Source organism: Saccopteryx leptura, chromosome 5 (genome assembly GCF_036850995.1).
Source record: "Saccopteryx leptura isolate mSacLep1 chromosome 5, mSacLep1_pri_phased_curated, whole genome shotgun sequence".
In the NCBI taxonomy this organism is placed as follows: Eukaryota; Metazoa; Chordata; class Mammalia; order Chiroptera; family Emballonuridae; genus Saccopteryx; species Saccopteryx leptura.
In genome coordinates, this window is record NC_089507.1 from 121,666,376 (window position 1) to 121,684,615 (window position 18,240).

Consider the following 18,240-nt stretch of genomic DNA (forward strand, 5'->3'; position numbering starts at 1 on the left):
AGTTGTCCTATGTTTATGGATTAAATGATTTAATATTGTTAAAATACCCATACTACTTATCCAAAACAATCTAAAGATTCAATGCAATCTCTATTAAGATTCCAATGGCATTTTCTACAGAAATAGAAAAGAAGCTATCTCAAAATTTGTATGGAACTACAAAAGAACCTAAGTAGCCAAAGCAATCTTTATAAGGAAGAACAAAACTTGAGGCATTGCACTGTCTGATTCCAAACCATGTTATAAAGTTATAGTAATCAAAACAGTATGGTACTGGCCCTGGCTGGTTGGCGCAGCGGTAGAGTATCACCTGGTATGTGGAAGTCCCAGGTTTGATTCCTGGCCAGGGCACACAGGAAAGCACCCATCTGCTTCTCCACCCCTTCCCCCTCCTTTCTCTCTATCTCTCTCTTCCTCTTCTGCAGCTAAGGTTCCATTGGAGCAAAGTTGACCTGGGTGCTGAGAATGGCTCCAGTTGCAATGGAGCAACAGCCCAGATGGGCAGACCATCATCCCCTAGTGGGCATGCTGGGTGGATCCCTGTCAGGTGCATGTGGGAGTCTGTTTCTCTGCCTCCCGCTTCTCACTTCAGAAAAACAACAAAATAAAACTGTATGGTACTGTATAAAACAGACATATAGATCAATTGAACAGAACAAAGTCCAAAAATAAAACCATGCATATACAGTCAACTAATCTTTGACAACAGTGCCAGGAATACACCATGGAGAAAGAAGGGTTTTTATCAATAAATGACATTGGGGGAACTGGACAGCCGCATGCAGAAAAGTCAAAGTGGACCACTATCTTACACTATAAGCAAAAATTAACACAAAATAAAGACTTGAACGTAAGACCTGAAATCATAAAACTCCCAGAAGAAAACATAGGGGCATTTATCTTGATCTAAGGGACATACTTTTACGGTTGGTGTTAGCAATGATTTTTTTGGATGTGGCATCAAAGCAAAAGTTACAAACCAAAATAGAAAGTGTCTACACACAAAACAATCAGCAAAATGAAAAGGCAACATTTGGAGTGAGAGAAAATACTTGTAAACCACATATCTGATAATGGTTTAATCTCCAAAATATATAAGGGACTTCTATAATTCAGTAACAAAAACAAAATAACCCAATTTAAAAACTGCAAAGAACTTGAATAGGCAAATTTTCAAAGAAGGCATAACAAATCACTAACAGGTATATGAAAAGGTGTTCAACCTCACTAATTATCAAGGAAATGCACTTCAAAGTCACATGAGATATTACTCCACAGCTGTTAGAATGGCTATTATTAAAAAGACAAGAAATAAGTATTGGCAAGGGAGTGAAGAAAAGGGAGCCTTAATATATCTTGGTGGGAATGTAAATTGGTACAGCCATTATGAAAACAGTTTGGAGGTTCCTCAAAAATTAAATAATCAGAAATAAAGAAGGAATGGCATTAACTGTTGAACACTAGGAGTTCTTCTGAGTTCAAGCCCTGATTCTTCACTTACCAGCTATGTGACCTTGGACATATCACACCTCTGCCGGGGTTGTGAGTCAAACGGAGAAAGGAGAATTCACTGTGCTGTAGGACTGCTGTGTATATAGAAACCCCTCACAAACTATGCCACACCAGGGAAATGTGAGGAAATATAATTCCTTTTGTCTCCAATGAAATAAATGAGTTAGATCAATTTTGTAAGGTGCTTGAGGTTGTGCCTGACATATAATAAATTAAATAAGTGTCAGCTATTATTATTTTATAATCCTTCCCTGTACAGGACATAATGAAGCACACACACCATGAGCCCCTCTAAGTTCTCTGCACAGGAAAGGTGACACGCAGAGGGCTCACACAGCCCTGCTCAGGCTCTGTGAATTTATCCTATGCCAGTCCACTCAACAGTCCCCACGGACCTGCAAGAGTTAATTAGCTTCCCTAACTGCCTCAGGCACTGACCACAATTCAGCTAATTTCATAAAAAAGCATAATGACCCCAGATTATTTATACTTTCAATTGTTTATATCAATTGTATGGTAAAGCGAGGTGCTTAACAAGCACAAGGGAAATGCAGTCTAGCTGTAATTTATATAGCTGAGTGACATGCTAAAAGGAAAAATGAAAATGCATACAACAACACCGGTGGTTGAGTTTTGTGATATGAAAGTATTGATCAAAATAGCTAACAGAATTCTCGTGTTCCACCTGAGCTAGAAAGGCCAATGAGTCTTCTCGTCCTACGCCAACCAGAGATCATATATATTGGCCAGAGTTGTCTTTTGTAAGGTTTTCCAGCAGTTTACTAGTAATTTAGATAATTTAAAGGAAGGTCTGAAAAGAGGAGTAGAGATGGAAAATTGGAATAGATGGGAAGAGAGTAAGAGAAAATGCCAAAGATAATTAATTTCTAAAAGTACTTAAGAGTCCATACTGATCACAAATGAGAGACAGAGAGAGAGAGAGAGAGAGAGAGAGAGAGAGAGAAGAGCTTTCTTAAAGCAGAATGAAAGGAACTAATAATGCAGAAGAAATAATGGAGTTAGAAAATCACTGTTTTGCAACCATCATAATAATTTAGGCAAGAACCAGATGCTAAAGTAGTGAGTGCTGTTTTGGGAGGATCAGAATATTTATAGTCTGAAAATACCCTCTAGTAGATACTTATTAACTACAAGGGAAAGAATAGTCATGTTGCAGTGGAGAAGCCTGGCCGACACCACCTTACCTGAATGGTCCACCCTGACATTAGCAATAAAGTGACAACCTGCTGCTGAGGTGCCTGGAGAGAAGCAAGCGCCCCCTGCCTGGGACTGCTGTCCCAAACCCATCACCTGACTCTGATCATGAGAGAATACCAGACAGATGTATATTAAGAAAGAGTCTACAAAATAAATGGTCTTCAAAAAGATCAATGTCATGAGGACAAAGGAAGGCTGAGAAAATTTTCCTGATTAAAGGAGCCCAAAGAGGCATGACAACTAAGTGCAGTGTCCACCCTGGACTGGAAGGACAGCTCTGAAGGACATTATTAGGACAATGAATGAAATTTGGATAAAGTGCATAGATTAAATAATAGTCTCGTGTCAATGTCAGATGTCCTGATTTTGCTCCTGTGCTGTGATTACGTAAGTGAACATCCTTGTTCTGAGGAAACACACACTGAAGGGTTAATGGGAAGAGGGGCACGATGTTGCAAGGAATTCTCTAATGGTTCCGAACAAATTATATGTCCAATATACATACAATTTACACATGTAATATTGTAATAGTCATTACATCCCATGTGCACTTTTGAAATAGATGGAGAGAGAAAGAGAACAACAAAGTAAATGTGTCAGAATGCTAACAACTGGTGAATTTGGGTGTAGGGAATATGGCAGTTTTTGCTACTAGCCATGCAAAATTTGTTAAGTCTAAAATTACTTGCAAAAATACAAAGTAAAATTAAAAAAACAAAAGGATTGAATGAGTTCATGTCCAAGAACCTTTCCACCTCGAGGGGTTTCTGAACTGAAATCCATTATCAGCTTGTCAGCACTGTGTAAGTCGAGGGCTCTGGCCCGCCCTCCTCCTGGCCTCCACAGACCTTCCTGCTACTCCATCACCACTCCTGTGGTTTCTCCCCTTCATTTCCTTCCAATTTTATAACGTGAAATAACTGCAGGCTCCTGTGAGATCCTCAGGGAAAGATCCTACACAATTTCAACAAAAGTAAAAAAACTCACAAGGCGAATGAAACCTCTGCTATTTTATCACCTTTTGAGAAAGATTTTTATTTACTGATTTGAGAGAGAAGGAGAGAGAGAGATATCAATGTGTTTTTCCACTTATTTATGCATTCATCAGATGATTCTTGTATGAACCCACAACCTTGGTGCATCAGAAGGTTCGGCTGAGCTGCCCAGCCAGGGACACCCCTTCTTTTTTTCCATGTCATCCACATTCATCCTCTAGCCAGTTCTTCACTTCATCTCACAGTTGAATATACCTTAAAACAACAAAACCAAACACTATCTTGGACTCAACGTCTCCTCCAGCTTCTGTCCCAGCTCTTCCCCTCAGTTCAGCCTCTGGAAACACTGACTGTATCTGATCTCCCTTCCCTTCCTCACCCTTCAGTCTCCTGCACACGACCTTCTGCCCTCACCCCTTTATTGAAGCTGCTTTTGCTAAACTCACCAGCCACTTCTTTATAAGCAGAGCCGACGGGCAGCTGTGGACCCGCGTTTCATCGATTGGTAGCATTTGATACTATCAACCACTCCTTCCTTTAGAAATACTCCCATGGGCTTCATGGCCCCCGTTCCTGATTCCCTCCAACTCTCTGGCTGCTCCTTCTCCGGCTCTGCTGCAGGCTGTCTGCCTCTTCCTGCCTCTGCCACCTGACGCTCCTTGGAGTTCTCTCCCCCAACTCTACACGACTTCCACTGTGCACCGTCATACTTTCATTGCCTGCCTGACACCCTCACTCAGAAGTCTCATAAGCTTTTCAAATTCAACATCTCCAAATAAGAACATTCCACCTTGGCCAAGGTTCCTTATCATGGAGAATAACACCACATGAACCTTGCTGGCAAGCCAGAAGCCTGCCATTCATCCTAGCTCCTCCCTCAACCTGCACACCAACTGATTAGTATTCCCATGAATTTCCTCACTCCATCTCCACTGCTGTATGTTGGGTCAGCCACCACTATCATCCTCTGCCCATCCCTCTACCCCAACCACCAACTTCCAACCTCTAACCCACCCTTCACTCTGTGTTTAAAATGATTGTTCCAACATAAAATAGGAAGTCGCTCCTCTGCTCAGAATTCTTAAGTGATGTTCCATGTCTTTAGCCTTACGTCCAAACAACTAACATAACTTGCAAGATTCTTCATGACAAGGACATTCTGACCTCTTGCCCCAGAACTTCTTCTCAGTTCCTTGGACTAGCCAACTTCTCTCACATCCATGGCTTACAACGTGCCATGACCTCCACTTGTTCTGAAGTCTGCCTCACACCATCAGACCAAGTTTTGCAGCATCGGTGACTATGTCCATGTTCTCTGCCACTGCGTTCCCAACCAAGGCCACTGTGTACAGCCAAAAGAAGTGCTCTCACTTCCATCATATGGAAACTTTAAATTCTTCCAAATTATCATCTATAGAACAGAAGGCTTCTCTCCTCGGCCCCCGTCTAAACCTCTCAGAAAGATCTTTCTGGTCAGCAGCCTAACCCAATTCTGAAACAGCACTCAGTTTTCTTCCACAAATACTTACATACTAACTCAGACTTTTCACTCTATCCTTAGACATATCAGTGCATCATTACTTTAGATTTCACTAATTCAAATTTTACAAATATTAAAACCCAATGACTCTTGAATTAAAGTTCATTAATCCCATCACTGGAAATATTCAACTTTTTTCTAACAAGGAAAAATAATTCAAGTTAAAACTTAGGGAATGAAAGATTCATTTAACATATTTTCCTCTTTTGAATTTAATTAATTTTTACAAAATGGAATACTCTTTTTAGTTATAATACTCCCATTAAAATATAAACCATGCTAAATTGAGGTTTTTCATTACCTTATCTTATTTTACTTATTTGAGTACTTATAATAAAATTAAAATGTTTTTTGATGTTCAACTCTGAGAGAACCTATTCCAAACAAATGATTTATATACATTTTGGAGAACCATGTTTTAACTGAGAACCACGTTTCACTTTGAGTGGATCATCAAACTGAGCCCCTATAACTGCTAATTCAGGGCAGTGTCGTTCTGGGATCTTCTTCCACATGTGGCTTTGAGCTTGTTGTTAGAAGGTCACAGGTTTTCCTCCTTCACTGAGACATTTCCCTTTGTGCGCTTCCTGCTAAGTCAACTGTCTGCAGACCACGGCAAAAGCGGTCACCACAGTCACTGACAGACTAATGAGCAGAGTTGGAGAGAGTAACTGTACGATGTGCAAGCCTGCCCTGGCCGGGTGCTCATCCTGGTGCACTGAGGTCATCGGTTTCACCCTTTAGACAGGTCACATATGGGAAACAACCAATGAGTGCACAGCTAAAGGAAACAACTAAGTGGAACAACGAGTTGATGCTCTCTCTCTTTTCATTCTCCTACTCTCCCCTCCTCTCTCTCTCTTTCCCTTCTCTTCTTTCCCCCCTCCTCTCTCTCTCTCTGTCCCTCAACTCAATGGAAAAAAAAAAAGTGGAAACCTTAGTAAGCATGTCCAGGTTCATGTTTTGCAAAGTCTGGATGAACTTTGTAAAACCTATTAGGAGAAACAAGAATGTAGGTACATACTTTGTCAGCCCCAAGTGATTTTCTGAACTGCATGTCTACTTCCATGAGGACTTGATAATAAAAACAAAATGGCAGCCCTGGTGGGGTAGCTCAGCTGGTTAGAGCATCCTCCCAATATGCCAAGGTTGCGGGTTCAATCCTGTCAGGGCACGTACAAGAATCTACCAATGAGTGCATAAATAGTGGAACAATAAGTCTATGTTTCTTTCTGTGTGTCTCTCTCTCCCTTCCTCTCTCTATAAAATCACTTAATAACAAAAACCCAAATGGTTGCCAAGAGTGTTTTAATAGGTTTTGACTGGCATGGTGGCTACAAATGACTATTCAAGGGCTTCTCCTTGACTCCTGACCCTGAACACTTCAATTCTACTTACTCCATTAAAGCCAGCTCTCAATCTGAAATGCATGCTATACAGATGGTATGAATTATGAGAATGAAAGACTGCCTGTCGCTGCAAACATAGCTTTAATTTTCTTTTCGGAAATGTCCTCATACAATACTCCTGGGAGTGAAATGATGAAACCTTCTGAAAGGCAGTTTGGCCTGATGCCTCACTTTACTTAAGAATGTTCATAGAGTTTAAGTTGGCAAATATATTGAGAAATAACCATGGATGGGGAAGCCCTGGGCACATATGGATATTCACTGAAAGATGCAAGGGTTATTTATTAACAGCAATACCAGAATTAGGGAAATAAAAAGTAGGAGACCAATATTTTGTGCTTGCTCTGATCTAGCTGTTGTTTTTAGCATTTGATATTCGTTGATGCATTTAATCTGCGCAACCACCCTATGACGCAGGTGCCATGGCTGTTTCCTTCCCCAGCTGAGGAGACAGGCACGGAGCAGCATTAGCCCGGCTGGAGCTGAGCTGAGCTGAGCTGAGCTTCAACAGCCCCGCCCCAGAGCAGCCCTTCAAAGTCCTGCCATGTTTTTCAACTGTCACACCTCAAAAATAATGTAGTTAAGTATGTTTAGTTTGTAATAATGTAGAAAAATATTTATGTGATCATGTTCAGTTAGAAAAAAAAACCATAATCACAACTGTAAATTTTGTTCAAAAGAGAGAGAAAAAAAGAATAAAACTCTATGCTTAAAAGAAACTCAGGTGTTTAGACACCAATGTAGTGTTAGTGATGACATTTTGGTGGTAGAACTATATTTCCCCATTATTTTCTATTTTTTAAAAAGCAAGCATATATTGCTTTTTACATGATGAAAATGGTAATTTATTCCTTTTAAAGTGCGCATGGGTTTCCTGCCCCCCACATCCTCTCCGCCTCCCGCCTCCTTACCCATTTTAAATGTTCACCACCAGGTTTTCACTTGCATCTTTTATTTCTTATGCCTTTTCTCCTTCCTATTTTCTTTCTTCTCCCTTCTGTATTGCTCCCTCCTCCCTTCCCCATCCACAACTCCTATGAGCAGAAGACACAGCCCCCCTCGTCCTGCTGTTAATGAAAGACAGACACCTTTGGCCCCCTCAGGCCTATGGTCTGTGGTTCCTTTCCCTGTGACACTTTTGCTTTTTCTTCTTTCTTTTCCTTTTTCCAGTACTTCTCTCTGGAGCACAAGGCTGCCCCCAGCAGCCCGATGTCCTCAGGCCAGCCTTTGCTCCTGTGAACACCAAGCTGGCAGGCTTGGTGGACCCATTCCAAGGCCATTACATTACATTGGTCACAACCTGAGTTTCACATGAGTCACAGCAGCAATACTGGGCCACAAGGAGTAGAGGCAAGAGCCCCCTCTGTCCTCCTGGGTCATCTGTTCTCCTACTGGCATGCCACTCAAGAACACCTCTGGAGAAGCTCAGGAGGAACGTTAGTGACACAGAAAAACCAGGCTCTGTCAGCCCATTTCCCCCGGAATTCTAGGCTCATTACTTATAACCGTTTGGCCAGACGTTAAGAAAATATATAGGCCCTGGCCGGTTGGCTCAGTGGTAGAGTGTCGGCCTGGCGTGTAGAAGTCCCGGGTTCGATTCCCAGCCAGGGCACACAGGAGAAGCGCCCATCTGCTTCTCCACCCCTCCCCTTCTCCTTCCTCTCTGTCTCTCTCTTCCCCTCCCGCAGCCGAGGCTCCATTGGAGCAAAGATGGCCCGGGCGCTGGGGATGGCTCCTTGGCCTCTGCCCCAGGCACTAAAGTGGCTCTGGTCGCCGCAGAGCGATGCCCCGGAGGGGCAGAGCATCGCCCCCTGGTGGGCAGAGCTTCGCCCCTGGTGGGCGTGCCGGGTGGATCCCGGTCGGGCGCATGCGGGAGTCTGTCTGACTGTCTCTCCCCGTTTCCAGCTTCAGAAAAAAATACAAAAAAAAAAAAAAAAAAAAAAAGAAAAGAAAATATGTATTTTGTTATTTAAACCTTTATCCCCCAACTGGCCAGTAAGCTTACTTGGTTAGAGTATAGTGCTAATTAACCTTTATCCCCAGTTAGCAATTTGTGTATGTGCCAGTTCTCTCTTCAAATCTTAATTCTAAAGTACCCGATAGTGAGGATCACTAGTAGTCTTAGAAATACAAGACAGTTCTTTTTCAAAATGTGTTCCTCACAAACACAAAATCAGGCAATATATCAGGTGCGAAAAAAAAAAGCAGCAGTCTCTTGTGATTTTATCTCCCAGAGGGAGACAGGGTCATTGATCAGTTTGGCCAATCACATCCACCAAGGCCATCCCCTGCCCCACTGGGTCAGGTCCTGTGCCTCCACCCCAAACGCTCACTCCTACCTCTGGGGCTCTGCTTGCGGTGTTCAGTCCTCTGCATTGCCCCTGCCTTTCCCTCCACCCGTCCAACTCCCCTGCAGGTTCAAAATGCAGCTCAAGCTCTGCTGCTACCTGAAGCTGTCCAAGCCGTACCGACTCATAGACTATGTACTCTGAGCCACACAGTTCAACCACACCAATGTCTCCCCTGATGCCTCCTCCCACCTGCGTCACATACTGTCAGGGCACTGGCACCATGCTTATCTTTTTCCAGAGCTTAGTGATACGGTGGGCAATCATAAATATCTGTCCTCTGTCCAATAAATTCATATGAATAAGTGGTTAATTGGGCAGCTTACTTTTAATTTAGTGAAATTCCTCACTCAACACATTTAACAATTTAAAGGTTCCAGGCCTACAGGCCAGTGATATTTACATGAATATCTTGAAAATGCTTTTCAGTCTCCCCCACACCTGTTCAAAGAGTACCTATGAGGTATAGATGTCAATTATAACAGGGATTCCCCTTTGGTTCCAGCACAAAGCTGGTGAATGGCGAAGGCATTTACTCCCTGCTCACTAAAACATCCTTCCTTCTGTAATTACTCCCCAGCTCCACACCATCCATGGTGCCTAGAGGATGATGCCACCACGAATCAGTGCTCAAGCTGCTGGTCGTTCCTAAAGGGCCCAGTTGATGACTGTTCTGTGCACTGTCTTGGTGCAGTATATTTTGATGGATTTAACAAAGGTTCTGATTCAGGCAAGGGCCATGGAAGACCCCATGGCATTGAGGGACACATCCCAGAACTCCAAGTGAGAGCCACATGAAAAAGAAAGTGAACAACAGTGGCCAAGATGGAGGCGGGTTTGCTGCACCACGTCGCCTGTTTTCAGACTAAAAGATACATGTGTGAGATTTGCAAATTGCTAACTGACAAGGGTTGCATATTCAGGCTCACCTCTCATCACATTTAATAAGAATCACGCTGTCTGTTCCAATGCCCAAGGCTGCAGCTCCCTTCTTGAGAGAAAAATGACTCTGTAAAAAAAAATATTTGCAATTAGTTGCATATACAATAATGTCAAGATCCACTCTCTGAGTTTTTTCTTTCCTTTCTCTTCCTCCTAATCTGTCCCTCCAAAGCCTGGGTTGCTGAGTAAAGACATCCTTCACTTGGGCTTTAGAAAAAAATCGTGGTGAAATAAACATAACAAAATTTACCATCTTAACCATTTAAAATGCATAATTCACTTGCTTTAAGTATGTTAATATGGTTGTGCCATCATCACCACCATCCATCTCCAGGATGCTTGTCATCTTGCAAAACTCTGTTCCCAGGAAACAACTCCTCGTTCCTCCTTGCCTCTCTAACAGCCCCTAGTGGCTGCCACTCTACTTTGTCTCTGGGAATTTGACTATTCTAGGAACCTCACGGAAGTGGTACACTATTTAGCCTTTTGTGACTGGCTAATTTCACAGAGCATAACGTCATTAAGTGTCATCCATGTTGTAGGTGATGTCAGAATTTTCTTCCTTTTCAATGTTGAATCATATTCATTGTATGTATACATCACATTTTGTTTTTCCATTCATCCATCAATGAACATGTGGGTTACTTCCTCCTTTTGGTCATGTGGATAGATAATGGCATTGTGAGCACAGGTATACAGAAATCTCTTTGAGCCCCACCTTTAATGAATTGGGAATACTCAGAAGTGAATTGCTTAATCACATGGTAATTTTATTTCTGAGGAACTGTCATACCGGTTTCCATAGCAACTACACCATTTTTCACTCCCCCCAGCACTGCCCAGCAGTTCCAGTTTCTCTATATCTCAACAACAGTTATTTTCTGTTTTTTGAAAACAGTCATCCTAATGGGTGTGGAGGGATACCTCAGTATGGATTCACTTTGTATTCCCACAGTGATTAGTGACACTGAGCATATTTTTATGTGCTTACTGGCCATTTGCACATGTTCTTTGGAGAAATGTCTGTACAAGTCCTTTGCCTATTTTTGAATTGAATTTTTGGCTTGTTTGTTGTTGTTATGAAATTCAGTTGGACTTTTAAGTGAGAATAATAAGACACCAGGAATTGTAAAAGAATCTGCTGCCCCAACACATAGTACTCCAAGCCCATTTTATATACAAGGAGGAAGAACACGTCAGCTGCCCCCAGCAGCTTGTATGTGTGGCTCCCAAAATTCTGTTTTGCTACTGAGAGATTACACTCCGTTTCTCTCAAGTTCAGTGAAATTGTGTGCACTCGAGAGAAAACATAGGCTTTAAATTCAGCACTTTTCATCTCATGCTTGTTGGAGGGGTTATTCATCGTGCAGGTGACAGTCCAGCCTGGGGTGGGCTGGGGAGAAGGCATCAGTTCCCAGTAGAGCACCGAGTGGATAAAGGCCACGTGACAAGGCACCACCCCATCTTTGTGCTCTTGCTTATTGATTCCGGGTGGGAATCTGAATCTTAAAGGCTGCATCTCTGGGCCATTGGAAAGCTGAGAGGCTCACCCAAGCCCAGCTGTAGTGCATCTGCTCAGCAGCCTCTTACTATTAACTATAGGTCATTAAGCTGTCCACAAGGGGAGACGCTGCCTCGATTTACATCCCCAAAGGCTGCTGACTGGAATGTTAAGTTTCGATTCCAGAGTGTACTCTCCCTTCCAATGACAACTTCTGACTCATTCGAATTCTTAAATACACTCCATAGAAACTGCTAGCACACATATTTCTAGGGGGTGTGTCTCGTAAGCAAGAGGAAATCAGGTTTAAAACAGCAAATAATGTAAACCCAGTAAACGAGGCAGGAATGGAGGAGTTTAAAAAGCCCAGTGTAGCTGAGAAATAATGAGAAATGTTAATCCTAATCCTAATCCAGAGGGACCCAAAACATTGAAGACATGAACAAGGTCCATCGATTACACACCAAAGCTTTATTGTCTAGCTTGGCCAAGCGGTGGGAACTCCAACAGGAATCTGAGAGAGAGCGCGCCGGCCCTTTGTTCTACTTAGTTTTTATAGTTTTGTAAGTGGGAAGTACAGAAGCAAATATTGTAATTAGGAGCCCCTTACCACTATTGGTTATAGTCATATGTCCTTTAACATGATAGGACCATGTTCAATTTGCAAGCCATACATCCTTTTGGAGAAAACAAAATTTACAAGTCAACACAATGGTAGAAAGATGTCTCTTTACATATTAAAAGGCTTTCCTATATTATCTAGTGTTTATCTGCTATTTCTCTGTCTAGAGTCACACGTGTTAACCACACGCATTTACATAGGAGAGGTAGTTTCTGTGGGGACAACTGTCCGCAAATGGCTCATTGCTATAAGAAAAGGTTTATTTTGGCTTTTCTCTTTCTGCACCTGGCTAGCCATTCACCCCTTTCCCCACAGGTGTGGTGGAATGTCTGGGGATCCATGTTTTCCTCCCCTTTGCATTTACAATACAATGCCAAGGGCCATCCTGGTTATGCCAATCACATAGTACAGAGACTATTCTCACAATTTCTCTGCACACCTTAACCCAAATTAATAAAATGTTCTCCAAGCCTCTTAAAATATTAATATTAATTCTGTAGCTTTTGGTACTTTACAACACCTGCGGGTGAAGTGGCTCAGTGGCTCCTCAAGAAAGAGCTATTTTACAATCTCAGGAAGACAAAGCAGATGTTTGTTACCAAGATACCTGGGAACTAAAAGAGAAAGCTTAATTGTTGTAAAGGTGCCTGTCTTCCCCACTAGAAAAAAAAGTGCTCTCTCTTGCTTACTTAGTATATCTCTGGGTGACTCCAGAAAAGAAGGAAACAGTGCTAAATCTCACTGCAGGAGGCCACAGAACAGCGGAAACAGCTGCCCCACTGAGCAGCACAAGCTACTCAAATTAGGCCCCTCAATGAATGAGCTTTGAGCAGGAAACTGCCAAATGGCAAATTGGGGATAAGAGATCGGATGCACCTGGTCAATGAGAGGAAGTTGTCTTGTCTGGTCTTTAATGAGAAAGAATAGGGATTCTCAAAAGAGGAGCAATTAACCAGGATAATTGATCACTGTACCCAATGGCACACACTTTAAACACATGCCCAAATAGAAAGCTTCATGACAGGGAACAAAGGTGGTATGAGGCATGAAAAAAAGAAAATTAGGTACTCAGCACTGTTTATATTTTTAGGGAAGGGGGCAGGGAAATAGCTAAATATTGTTCACGAATAGTAAGGAACCCATAGAGGAAGGAACTTGAGAGGGGAAAACAAAGATGCTGCCTAATGAGGAAGAAGCAGCGAGGACAGCTCACATGGCCCATCTATTGGGCAAATAAGTTTGTAAAATGTGATTTTTATGTTTGCCCACTTTGTTAAAAATGGCCGCTGCTCATGTGAATGGCGCTGCCCAGGTGATACTGCTAATTAACTTCCTGCTTGGGAAGGGGCTTTGTTATGCTAATGTTGCTGGAAGAGGGGTCTTTGTGGACACAGGTCATGTTTTAGAAGGAGGAAGAAGGAGAGGAAGGAGGACGAAACCAAGATGTCAGGGTGCTGAAAGAGAAGCCAGTTTGTGCAGAGAGGAGTAAAAAGCCATGTTGGCAGACGGGGAACCAGATGTGACTGGGACGGGCGGGGACCTTTGATTCTAGGAAAACCCAGATGTGTCAGTGGCTTTGGGAGCCCTGAATGGAAAGGGAAGTGTTTTCCCACTGTGTCTTTCTCGCCAGCTGGATGCGAGGCTAGAATAAAGAAATGGCCCACCAGTTTTTGGCTCCACAGTTTCTTTACTGTCTGCCCAAATCTAATGGGAACCTGCATGTGAATGGCTGCCACAACCGCAACTACTGGCCATACACCATCCTTCCGTGCTGGTGGGACAACATGTGGAGAATCACTTTTAGTGCATGTTTCATGGAACCACATGTTGATGAACCAGAGCACAGGACATCCTGGACACCACCGAGCCTGGAAACCAAGGGTCTAGAGAGCTCAGAGGAAGCTTGGTCATGAGCAGAGGACATGAGGGACATGTGGTGTGTGTGGCCTCACCATCTGAAGGGCTGTGCAAAGGCAGAAGGAGAGGAATAGATTAACTGTTCTGAAAGCAAAACTCTGAACAAAAACTAGAAGCTCTGAGAATTCAGAGGTGTCCCATAAATCATCAAGACTGTTATGATAATCAGCTCACCCACAAAGTAGCCGGACAACGAGCTGATGAATGCCCCTCTTGCCTCCCTCTCCCTGATTTTGGAAAAATAACAACAAGCCCCTCTGATAGATTCTAGTACTTATTTAGAACTAAATCATATTTTGATTCCAGGATAAAAGATGTTAAAACCCATATGGCTTTTAATTTATATTCAATAAAGATTAATTTCTCTTATCTTTTCAAATATATTGTAAATAATCTAGATACAGGCTACATGATTCAAGTGACATTTAAAACATGCACGAATAAGCATGGGATTTTATAGTTATAAAACAATTGCAAGTTAAGACATAAGCAGGCTTTCTGGGTTTGAGTGGGGTGAGGTTGTCCAAAGTGAGAACAAGGGAACCCACAGGCATGAGCCCCTCCCTTCATCCAGCCCTGGGACTGAAGAGTGCAGATCAGTCCCTTCCTTCTTTTTTTTTTTTTTTTTCTGAAGCTGGAAATGGGGAGAGACAGTCAGACAGACTCCAGCATGCGCCCGACCGGGATCCACCTGGCACGCCCACCAGGGGCGATGCTCTGCCCACCAGGGGGCGATGCTCTGCCCCTCCGGGGCGTCGCTCTGCCACGACCAGAGCCACTCTAGCGCCTGGGGCAGAGGCCAAGGAGCCATCCCCAGCGCCCGGGCCATCTTTGCTCCAATGGAGCCTTGGCTGCGGGAGGGGAAGAGAGAGACAGAGAGGAAGGAGGGGGCGGGGGTTGAGAAGCAAATGGGCACTTCTCCTGTGTGCCCTGGCCGGGAATCGAACCCGGGTCCCCCACACGCCAGGCCGATGCTCTACCACTGAGCCAACCAGCCAGGGCCAATCCCTTCCTTCTTTAATGGGGACAATAAATCTGATTTGTCCTTAGGGATGGTGAGGAGTGAAGGGTATGGTGAAAAGTTCTCAGACAAATCACTTCAGTCTCTTGACATGCTGGTTTCTCTTCCTCTATTGCAATTTAGATAAGCTGTTGGGTAAATAAGTTTGTAAAATGTGATTTTTATGCTCACTTTGTTAAAAATGGCCGCTGCTCATGTGATGCTGCTGCCACATGATAGTGCTGATTGCCTTTCTGCTTGGGAAGAGGCTTGATTATGCTAATGTGTGCTGGAGAAGGGCTTTTGTGCCAAAAAGTTCTAAAAGGAGGAGCTAGGATGCCATTTTAGAGAGAGACCATGTTGTTTCAGGGGAGAGAGGCCACGTGGTTGTAGAGGAGGCAGGAAGCAAGATGGCAGGGAGCTGAAGGGGAACAGAGGTGAGACCTTTGATTCTAGGAAAACTCAGATGTGTCAGTGGCTTTATGAGCACTAAATGAGTGGGTTTTGGAGCCTAGTGTGTTTGTGTTTACTCGCTTGCCGAATATGAGCTAGGAATAAAGGTAATGGCCCACCAGTTCTTGGCTCCGTTGTTTCATTACGATCTATTCAAATCAAATGCGAACCTACACAGGCCAGGTGGCTGTGACGGTGGCAGTGGTTACTGGCCATACATAAGTGGTTTGGAAAACTGCAGTAATTCTTTCAAGCCATTGTTAGTCACATCCAGATATTTAACTGAGGCTCAGAATCAATCATCTCTGGGATCACAGGGCTTCAGAGACATCGTCTTCCAGGCTCATGGAACATACAGATTACTAAGGTGGCCCTGGGTATCTAGTTACCTTCACCTGCGCATCTCCCCCACCTGTGTCCTTGAGTATCATTCTGGTATTTTGGGAGAGGGGCCATATCCATTGTAAGGCAATAATTTGCTCCCAGATACATTCCCAGACATATCACTGCTCTCCCTGCTGCCTCCATCTTGCCTCCTGGATGGGCTGGACTCTCCCCCACATGGGGCACAGTAGGGGCCTGGTTAGAGAAGCAATGTTACTGCCATTTGTGGAGGGCTTACCAAGGGCCGGGCACCGTGCTCTACCTGTTGGCATGTATTATCTCATGCCACCCTCCCAACAACTACGTGAGCTGGGTATCATAATTCTCATTTTAAAGACAAGGAAGAAAATAAAGTAGCTAACTTGGGGTCATGTCCTGGGAGTTAGCAGAGCCTGCCATCATTTCTAGTCACTTCCAAAGCTTATGGGCTTTATCCACTAACCCAGTGGTCGGCAAAATCATTAGTTAACAGAGCCAAATATCAACAGTACAATGAGTGAAATTTCTTTTGAGAGCCAAATTTTTTAAACTTAAACTATATAGGTAGGTACATTCCTTAACGAGGTAGCGCCCGTATGTGGTATTTTGTAGAAGAGCCACACTCAAGGGGCCAAAGAGCTGCATATGGCTCGTGAGCCACAGTTTGCCGACCAGGGTACTAACCTAAAGAAAAAGAAGTCTGTCCAATTACTCCTGACCTGGCACTCAGGGCAAGGGAGTCAGTCACCCAATGTGGAATGTGACCTCGGGGCACTGGGAAGGGAGATCGTCCCCTCCCTGTCCTCCTCTTCTCCCCCAGTACAATCTATGCTCCTTGAATGCAGGCACTGAGTCCGTTCTGTGCACTGTTGTTGCCCTGGCACCTGGGGCAAAGCCTGGCATACACATCCTTGAGTGAATGAGGGAAGGGAAAGAGAACCGCCTCATTGGCCAGTGGCTGTACTTGGGCCTGTGGCCTCATTCCTTTGTCTCCTATTGCAGTGAAAACTACCCCCCCCCCCCAAACATTTGGGTTTTATAGTCATTTTCTTGGCTCTCAGGTTCTTTCTGGACAGTAGGTTTTGACAGGTTTGGGTGGAGTAGAAAATAACTCAGAAGTGATGAGAGCCTGAGAGCAAAAGTAGGCAGAGCAGGGAGTGCCAAAGGGGACTGAACTTGGCTCACAATTTCACTCATGGACAGTTCTGTCAGTCTAAGCTTCTGTCTAATGGGAATCATTACATGGGAGATATCCTTTTCCAAGCTGCCTGGATTGCTGTTCATTTTGCTTTGTTTTGTTTTTCATCAAACACAACTATTTTTGGAATTGAAACCCTTTCAGATAGTGTTGTGATATGAAAAACATCTTTCCAAAGCAATTAAGAAAATCACTTCCCCAAAGAAGTGGGCTGAGGCCATGCGGGGCCCAGGCAGAAAGTTGGTGGCTGGCTCAGGGGACCTGGATGGGGCTGGGCCTGGCTAGTGAAGACCGGAGTGTGTGAGTTCCATGACTGGTCTGAAGGAGGCCAGCATCTCTTATGATTGTGAAGAGCATTTTTCCTACGCAAGTATGCTATTTCACTGAAGCTATTTCTGGAAGATCTTGTGTCACATGAAGAAATAAGAGGAATTTGGAATTAAGTTCGTGGTTGGGGCTTTCAAAGGATTCAGAGAGAGAGAGAGAGAGAGAGAGAGAGAGAGAAAGAATGAGAGAGAGAGAGAGAAATTATCAAGCTGGGATCATAGCTTATTTCTAAACCTACTCTCAATAAAGGACCTTAAATGCAGATTAACTTTTGCCTTTTTTTTTTGTCACTGAAGATTTTTGAAGGTGGTAAGATTCTAGCAAAGGATGAGTACTGAAGATGATTTTTAAGGTCCTGCCCGAGTCTGAGATTTTGTGATTCTATATTTTGGAGGAAAATAATCTTGGAGCTCTTTGCTCAGAGCTTTCATGCTTTCTCTTGTTTTAACTCAGTGATTTATTTACTTCTATTTATTTTTAATGTTCGTCACAGCAATCCTATTTAATTTAGTTCCAGTAAAAATTTCACGAAGGCAGTTTGATAGGAACAAATAGGAAACTCTTTTGGTGGAGTGTGAGAGGGAGAGAGAGAGAGAGAGAGATAGGGAGATGGGTCATTTAGAAAATAAAGAATGACCCCTCCCTTCCTATATGTGAGAATTTTTTTAAATGTTTATTTTATTGATTTTAGAGAGAGGAAGGGTGAGAGTCAAAGAGAGACAGAAACACCAACCTGCTCTGGCATGTGCCCTGACTGGGGGACCAAACCTGCAGCCTCTGTGCTTCAGGATGATGCTCTAACCGAGTTGCCTGGCTAGGACTGTGTGAAGTTTTGGTTGGATGCTGGAAGATGACAGTTTCTCAATACCATTTCCATCTTGATGGCTCTAAACAT

General features: G+C 43.4%; 1 protein-coding gene across 1 annotated transcript in view; it reads right to left on the reverse strand.

The window, feature by feature from the left end:
• GAD2 (glutamate decarboxylase 2) overlaps positions 1-18,240 on the reverse strand; it is a 96,369-nt gene that overhangs the window by 62,431 nt on the left and 15,698 nt on the right. The window contains exon 8 of the mRNA XM_066385614.1: positions 9,952-10,031. Within this exon, the coding sequence (XP_066241711.1) occupies positions 9,952-10,031 (80 nt within the window). The remainder of the gene's footprint in view (positions 1-9,951; positions 10,032-18,240) is intronic.